Here is a 9,486-nt window from a genome sequence, read left to right on the forward strand (position 1 = left end):
TGTAGCAAGTGCAAAAAAATGAAAAGGTTACATCTAAATAGCTCAGATTTGATTCACGTTTTATCTCGAAATTTAATATAAAAAAAGTAGCCCCAATCCTGATTTCATTTTTATGGAAATGAAATGAGGAATATGGATATTGTCTAAAAAAATTGATTAATTAAATAAAATCCCTTCCCCTCTCGCCTGGCCAATTTTGTGGTGTATTGTCCCCACTCTAATTACTGCTTTCCTGTCTTTTTTCAGCAATTATCTGCAAGTATTTTAATATTACTTAACGACGTCAAGTCGTATGCATATGGAGTAAAGATCGTGAATTTAAGAAAATAGCAATTAATATATAGATAACATAAGTTCCACTTGAACATGTGAAAGAACAGGAGAATTTCTGCTATGCCCAACTAGCTTAAATTAGTTTCGTTACTTTTACTAACAAGAAATTTAATATGATCTAGCATATACGTTTCATATTCTGAAGAGTGAGTCAACGTAAGGGGCTTTAGGAATATTCGTCACTATTACTAAGACGGTATAACAAAAATGAAGCTACGTAAATGTCAAAATGACTAAGTAAAACTTGGCCACTCGTAAAAAAATTTTTAAGAGAATTATTACTTACTTTAATCTATTATTTTCTCTCTTATTCGCCTCCTAAATTTCAGTGGTAATTTTCTTCCAAGGTGTTGATTTATATTGGCGTTTGCATATTTGGTCGTGTTCAAGAGTCATGAATTATGTAGACAGCTCCGCAATAGATGTTGCCTTTTATTTATGAAATACCTTTACAAAACTGAACTTTTGGCAGCAGTGATGATGACATGTTCCATTTTCCAATTGTGAACTTTTGCGCAGAAACTAAGGCGGTTCTCGTCTTTTTCAGGCTAAATGATTTGAGAAGAGACAATAGTGAATAAAATGGAGAGGGGGCGGGGGTGGATGAACATTGATTGTGTAAATACGACGTGAAGAAAGTAATTTTCTGCCAGTGCATTTTAATTATGTCTATTCTTTACTGTATCCAAAATGTCTCATGTAAGGTTTCCAACTGTTTTCCCCATTTTGTAGTACTCAATTTCCAGAAGTCTGATATTGATATACACTCTTGAAGTTAAATTAGTCACTATTGATTTTGTGTACCACCTTAGAAAAAGGCTTCAAGAGCTTTTAATCTGTTTCGATATGCATTTGCAGAGGTTGTAAGTGTTCTTCTACAAGAAGCTTTAGCTATATTAATTGTATTAAACCTAGGTCTTACGTCTATCTACAGTTTAGTTTGGTGCTTTCAATATCAGCTGTAGTGTGGTATGGGAGGTTGATCACTGCCGACATCTGTCCTTGAATATCCTTCAATAGTTCCTAACATTTTTTAAAATGTCCTGATGTTAGAAAAGAGTACCTCCCTCTACTAGGTTACTTACTTACAGGACGAAAGTTGATAAAATATGCCCAGTCGTGCAAGATTACTTGCACAGAAATGAATAAAATGCACCCCGCCCCCTTCTTAATAAATTTAAACCTCCTTTGTACTTGCAATTTTTGGCATTCTTATCACCAGCAACAAATTTTCTTAACTGTCAATGGTATTTCATCCCTATGGTTTTTCAGGTTTTGTGTCTGTCTGTTTGGAGTTATAGATATGTCAAGGTTCGAGCATCTTTGTCTGGTATGAAATATAATATTTTTTACAGATTAAACAAGTGAGATCATTTCCATAAAATATATATTCAGGAACAGAATTCTCACAACAAATTATAATCAATGGCCTGAGGTTATTGATGCATAAGTATTTCCAGTTTTGGAAGAATTCTATTATAGTTTTACAACCCTTCTGTTACTGTGCAATCCTCCAAGTAAAATTCTAAATTTCAGCGTGTGCGGTTTTGATTGCCAATGATTCTGGGAAAATAATTATAGTTCACGATATATATATATATATATATATATATATATATATATATATATATATATATATATAGATATATACTAAAATATATATTAAATATATAAATATAATATATATATCATATATAAATAGTATATATATATATATATATAAGTATTATATATATATATATATATATATATATATATATATATATATATCTTACCGAGTCTTTACGACTATATGGCACTAGTCTGCAAGAGCTCAAAATGCAAACTGGGCTAATGAATCCTTGTAGATACAAAAATATACTTTTATTTCCCAAATTAGGTAAACATTAAATGGCACAAAATGAATATAAAATGTAGTAACTAAAAGAATAAAGTCTGACCCTCAAAAGACCGTACACTGTCATTCTACTCTCCTGAACTAGATTAAGTAATCATCCCCTAAATCTCACAGTCTGATTAATTATGCAATTAAACAGTCAAAGTCTTTTAGAGAACTCATTCTCTATATAATCCCATGAACCATCTGAAATAAAGAGACATATTTATTATATCATTCCAACATGTAAAGATAATTAAATGAACGTGTACACACTACACTTCTCTCTCTCTTTTCAAAGGGTAACTTTTTCAAAGTCTTAATATTACACTACCTTGCGATGGGTGTGCCCTCGAGTCCTCCTCCAAATGTGTGCTATGCCACAACACCGGTAATCGAAGAATGTGCCCTCTTCTTTGGCACTCGTACTGTTGGGCCCCATACATTACACATTTTGAACACGTGCCCTCTTCTTTGGCACTCGTACTGTTGGGCCCCATACATTACACATTTTGAACACGGACACTCCTTTTGGAATGGCATAGTAATGAGTGCCGCACCCAGTCATGTGACCTCCGAAGGGGTCGTCAAACTCATATCGCATGGTCACCAATTCTGACTGTTCTTTCATTTCAGCACTCTTCGAGGAATCAAGTGCTTGTCGCTAAGCCCTCCTGTCACTAAGCGGAGAAAGCCGAGATTAACAATTCACCACCACTCCTATTTTTTTAAGATATATATATATATATATATATATATATATATATATATATATATATATATATATATATATATATATATATATATATATATAATTTTGACAAAGTGTTTATACGAAACACATGGCGTTAATCTGCTGAAGTGGCGCCTGCCTCTCCTTCCCATTGTATTCCAAGAAGACAATAGGGAAGAGAGGTGAGAGGCGGGATCACAGAAGAATGACGTATCTTCTCATTAGTGGTGTGGAAAAATACAATTTTGTGACTTTAAAGGCGTTATTTATTTCATTGGCGAATTTACAGGCTTGAATCCTAGCTTTTATGTTTGTTTTTCTTCCTCTTTTTCTGGTGGCTCTTTTTCCTTCCTCTTTTTTTGTGGTGGCTTTGTTTTTCTTCCTTTTTATCTGGCAGCTATATTTTCTTCCTCTTTCTGGTGGCTTTGTTTGTCTTCCTCTTTTATTGGTGGCTTTGTTTCTCCTCCTCTTTTTCTGGTGGCTGTTTTTCTTCCTCTTTTCCTGGTGGCTTTGCTTTTCTTCCTCTTTATATGGCGGCTATATTTTCTTCCTCTTTTTCTGGTGGCTGTTTGTCTTCCTCTCTTTCTGGTGGCTTTGTTTCTCTTTTCTTTTTCTGGTGGCTATTTTCTTCCTCTTTTTCTAGTGGCTTTGTTTTCCTCTTTATCTGGCGACTATGTTTTCATCTTCTATATCTGGTGGCTTTGTTTTTCTTCCTCTTTATCTGGCGAATATGTTTTCTTCTTCTTTTTCTTGTGGCTTTGATTTTCTTCCTCTTTTTCTGGTGGCTTTGTTTTTCTTCCTCTTTTTCTGGTGGCTTTGTTTTTCTTCCTCTTTATCTGGCGAATATGTTTTCTTCTTCTTCTTTTTCTGGTGACTTGTTTTTCTTCCTCTTTTTCTGGTTGCTTTGTTTTTCTTCCTCGTTATCTGGCGAATATGTTTTCTTCTTCTTTTTCTGATGGCTTTGTCTTCCTCTTTTATTGGTGGCCTTGTTTTTCTTCCTCTTATTCTAGTGGCTATGTTTATCTTTTTCTGGTGGCTTTGTTTTCCTCCTCTTTTTCTGTTTTTTTTTTCTTTTTCTGGTGGTTGTTTTACTTCCTCTTTTTCTCGTGGCTTTGTTTGTCTTCCTCTTTTCTGGAGGCTATATTTTCTTCCTCTTTTTATGGTGGCTTTGTTTGTCTTCCTCTTTTATTGGTGGCTTTGTTTCTCTTCCTCTTTTTATTGTGGCTTTGTTTTCCCCCTCTCTTTTTGGTGCCTTTGTCTCTTCATATTGTTCTGGTGGCTTTGTTTCTCTTCCTCTTTTTCTGGTGGCTTTGTTTCTCTTCCTCTTTTTTATTGTGGCTTTGTTTTCCCCCTCTTTTTCTGGTGGCTTTGTCTCTTCATATTGTTCTGGTGGCTTTGTTTCTCTTTCTCTTTTTCTGGTGGCTTTGTATCTCACAATTCTTCTGGTGGCTTTGTTTCTCTTCCTCTTTTTCTGGTGGTTTTGTATCTCCCTATTCTTCTGGTGGCTTTGTATCTCCCTATTCTTCTGGTGGCTTTGTTCTCCCCCTCTTTCTCTGGTAGCTTTATATCTCCCTTTTTTTCTAGTGGCTTTGTTTTCCCCCTCTTTTTCTGGTGGCTTTGTCTCTTCCTCATTTTCTGATGGCTTTGTTTCTCTTCCTCTTTTCTGGTGGTTTTGTTTTTCTTCCTCGTTTTCTGGTGGCTTTGTTTCCCTTCCTCTTTTCTGGTGGCTTTGGCTTTCGATTATTTGCTTTGCATTCTGTTCGTTTATTTGTTCTTCATATTTGTCCTCTGCTCGATGCTCATACTTTATCGGTTTTTTTTAGATTATTTTCAGCCTTATGAAGGATGATGAGTTCATTATAGCGATAATCCTCTGTTATTACAGAGGGGGCGGTAAAGACTTTGTCCCCAGAGTCGAAAATCTTTAGTAGCAAAGAAAATAAAAATTGCAGTGAGTTTCAGTAGAGAATGTGAAGGGAACCTATTCGACAGTCATTTAAAACACCTCTCGATGTTCAACATCAAGACGCTGTAGAATATTAAACCAGATATTCAGTAACCTTTTTGTCGGGCGCTTTTAATTTTAGCTGTAATATGGCAATGACATTCTGGTTTTCGAACTCTCTTGTTCCTTCATATACTGAAGTTATCTAGGAACGAAAATATAACGAATTACACACACACACACACACACACACACACACACACACATATATATATATATATATATATATAATATATATATATACATACATACATACATACATACATAATACTATCCATACATACACACGCACACTTGCATGTGTTTATTTACGCATATGAGCATATGTATTCATACACATTCAAACTGATGATTGATTATACACGTGTTATGATATTGAAAAGTTCCGACTCAGCTTATTTTAGTGAGGACATTCGAGTGTCAGATTATTCCAGTTGACGCTAATGTGTTCGCCAAATAATTAATTAAAATGTAACGATTTTTGCCCACTGTTTACGATTACGCTAAATATTAGATTGGGACAGATGTTAGGGAGGGCCGAGAATGCACCTACATCTACGTATACACTAATATTCCTTTAATTGCACTGTGTTATATGTATGATATATATATATATATATATATATATATATATATATATATATATATATATATATATATATATATATATATATATATATATGGCCTTCTATCGCTTCAGATATATACACAAAATCCATATATATAATATATATATATATATATATATATATATATATATATATATATATATATATATTATATATATATATATGTGTGTGTGTGGATTATGTGTATGCATCTGAAACGATAGGACAGACACTTCGAAATCAGATATACTTTATTACAATCCCCCGAAATCAGATATACTTTATTACAATCCCCCTAAGTTTCTGGATTACAGTTTTCGCATTTTCAAGGTAAAATGACAAAACGTTATATACATTCAAACGACTCTGACAAAAGTGAACTTAAAATACAAATAATTTCTCTATTCTTATTTCAATGAACGTATTGTTTTTAGGAATTATATATTATATATATACTAATATATATATATATATATATATATATATATATATATATATGTATGTATGTATGTATGTATGTGTATGTATGTTTGTGTGTGTAAATGGAATATATATATTATATATATATATATATATATATTATATATATATATATATATACATGTATATGTATGTATGTATGTATCTTTGTCAATTTGTTTTGGTATACTTCGACAAAGAGAAGGGAAGAGCGATGAAATAGATATAAAGTAACTAACAAATATAACAATAACAGTTAATTACTTTTGCTTGTAAACTTTTTGAAGCATATAGTTCCATCTGTTGTTAATCTGATGAATCTCCTGCTATTAAATAACATAAAAACCTTCAAAGTATCCTACTGCACCTACGTATATGCCATGCAAAAATAACTGTATGGCCTCACTATTAAAAATATCAGATTTATTTTCAGTTTTCAGCAACTCAAAGGAGAGAGAGATTATTTGCGGGACCTGAGACCGTTGCATTATCAAAATTAAATTTTTGATGTTGCAAATTTCAGTTGCATGTTTTTTTTTTATGAAAAAATCTACACCACTTAATAATAAAATCTTCGTATTTTCACATACTCGGGGAGTAAGCTTACAAACTGTGTGGTTTTGTTGTTCTTGTTGTGGAGCCGGAGGGGGGGGGGGGAGCCTAAAAAGGTCTGAAAAGTGTGTTTCGCGTAGAGTTAAAGATACAGGGATTTTAAGATAGGATATTTATTATTTATTTATTAGAATGAAAATGGAAAAAATAAATTATGTACATGTTGACAGTACAGAAATTTTTTTTTCTAATAAATTATATCGTATATATTTTAATTTTCATTGGTGAAACAAGGCTCTATTGTCCGTATATTTTAGCACGCGCCTCAAGTAAGCAGGAGGTCGTATGACCCCTGGTTTTTCTAAATGAAAATATTTTTATAATCTGGTACATCCTGAAAATTTTTGTTTCTATATTCCACAGCAGCGGCATCTTGAGCTTTTGTGTAAGAATTGCCCCAGGTTCACCATACGGGATTCGTCTTAAGATTCTTAAGTAAACGAAAATGTACGAGGCTTACGCTGAGCGCATTTCCCTGTACTTTTATGAGATTACCTACGGATAGTTTCTAAATTGGGGTGGGGTGGGGGGGGGGAGTTTTTCATTTTGACTCGATAAATAAATCGGCCTTTACTGCAGTCTGTGAACGAAATATGTTTATGATTGCTCTCTCTCTCTCTCCTCTCTCTCTCGCTATCTCTCTCTTATATTGATAAGTATTATGTATATATAATTATATACTACAATATGATGTAATCTATATCTTAATATATATAATTATATATAGGTATGTAATATAATATATATATATATATATATATATATACATATATGTCATATATTATATATCATAATAATATATATATAATATATTATATTAATATATATACTATAACATAGTATGTATATATATATATATATATATATATATATGAGATAGTATGTATATATTATATATATATATATATATATAATATATACATATATATGTGTGTGTATGTATGTATGTATGTATAGACACATACATACATACACAAACATACATATATGTAATGTGTTTATGTGTGGTTGTGTGCGAGTGTGTATTTTATTGTTTGGTTATTCATGTATAATAATGAATGAACATCTTCAAAAAGAAGCCACATGAAGGAAATGAGGGTTTGGGTCTGCCTCTTGTTAGATCTTTGCTGTTGGTGTGCTAGTCATATGGAAACTAATCGGTCAGGCAATCACCAATATTATTCTTGTTGTATATACATATGGACATCTGGTTAGCGGCCAAAGTAAGGCGGAAATAAATAACTGGTGAAAAGGATACTTTTACTCTACTTTATCTTCCCGCCACTGGCCAGTGGCATAAGGCTGATACAGTTCTTCTCTATCTGTCTCTATACCGAGCCATTTCCCTCGCTTCCTCTAGGTTATGGATTTCATCCTCAAGATCCCTGACTATTAGGTCTATCCACCTCGTTCTCGGTCCACCCAGCGGTCTTCTTCCTATTTGTACTGCTCTCAGTGCTCTCCTGGGGTCTCTATTCCCATCCATCCTCTCAACATGTCCAAACCATTTCACCCTTCCCCTCTTCAGCCTGATACTGACTGGCCTTTACCTCAATCTCATCCTGATGTCTTCATTCTTAACATAATTGTCCCATTTAATGCCAAGTATCCTTCTCAGCAGCTTCATCTCAAAAGCATCCAACCTTCTCTCCTCTGTTCTGGTCAGTGCCCAGGTGGACGAACCATACATCAGGACTAGTAGTTCTACTGCATTAAATATTCTCATCTTAGTTTTCAAGTTGGTTTCATGCCTTGACCACACGTTTTTTGTCAGAACCTCAAAAGCTCTTGCTGCTCCTAGCTTTCTTCTTTGTATTTCTTCACTTTGCCTCCCGTCTGCTGTTACCATACTTCCCAATTATACAAACTTCTCAACTTGCTTGAGTTCCTGTCCTCTGTTTGTCATATCCTCCATGTGCACCCAACCGTCATCCCTACTCACAACCATGATCTTGCTCTTCTTTGTGCTTATGTTCAAGCCAAAGTTCTGTGTCTCTGTCTCCATCCTCATTACCATACCTTCCAGCACCAGCCACATTTCAGCAAGCAATGCACCATCATCAGCAAAGTCCAAATCCATAAAAACTTCACCACCAATACTAGCCCCTCTTGTTTTCATTCTTCATCACTCTTCTCATTATATGGTCAATATATACATTAAACAAGGTGGGTGACATAACACATCCCTGTCTTAGCCCACTTCCAACTGGGAACCAGTCACTTTGCTGTCCATCCAGCTGTACACAGCTGCACACACCTTGGTACCAGTGCTTTAGTATCCTTATCACTTTCAATGGTATACCATAGTGTTCTGCCATTCTCCACATTCCATCTCTCCATACTGAATCATATGCTTTCTCCAATATTTCTCCAGAATATTGGCTTTGCATACTCCCATCTCTTCTCAATTATCTGTATTAAGGTGAAAATTTGATCCCCTGTTGACCTTCCACCTCTAAAACCACACTGCTGTTCTCTAGTTTCTCTTCTACTATAGGTCTTATTCTGTTAAGTATTACTCTCATGAATATCTGCCCTGGGACTGACAGTAAACTTATGCCCCGATAGTTACCACACTCCCTTTTGCTTCCCTTATTTTTATATATTGGTATCATAATTGCCCTTTTCAAATCACTTGGTACCACCTCTGTTTTCCAATCTATGCTAAAATCAACTCTTAAGGCCTCTATCATCCTTCGTCCTCCTGCTTTTAGCATCTCTGCAGTTATCCCGCACACACCAGCAGTTTTTCCATTTTTTACAGATTTTAAAGCATCTTTCACCTCTTCTGCACTTAAGTCGACCGGGGTAAGTGTTACGGTGTCGAAATATCCTGGCCAAGGGTCGACACAACGTTACG

At 34.3% G+C, this 9,486-nt stretch overlaps 1 protein-coding gene across 1 annotated transcript; it reads right to left on the reverse strand.

Annotated features, from left to right (window-relative positions):
* Positions 1 to 4,080: 4,080 nt before the first annotated feature.
* On the reverse strand, positions 4,081 to 8,745 carry LOC135217595 (uncharacterized). Its single transcript, XM_064253559.1, has 2 exons — positions 8,495 to 8,745; positions 4,081 to 4,675 (listed from the first exon to the last, which is right to left on the reverse strand). Exons 1-2 carry the CDS (start codon positions 8,743 to 8,745, stop codon positions 4,081 to 4,083), a joined length of 846 nt encoding a protein of 281 aa, XP_064109629.1.
* Between the last annotated feature and the right edge of the window lie 741 nt (positions 8,746 to 9,486).

Source organism: Macrobrachium nipponense, chromosome 7 (genome assembly GCF_015104395.2).
Source record: "Macrobrachium nipponense isolate FS-2020 chromosome 7, ASM1510439v2, whole genome shotgun sequence".
In the NCBI taxonomy this organism is placed as follows: domain Eukaryota; kingdom Metazoa; phylum Arthropoda; class Malacostraca; order Decapoda; family Palaemonidae; genus Macrobrachium; species Macrobrachium nipponense.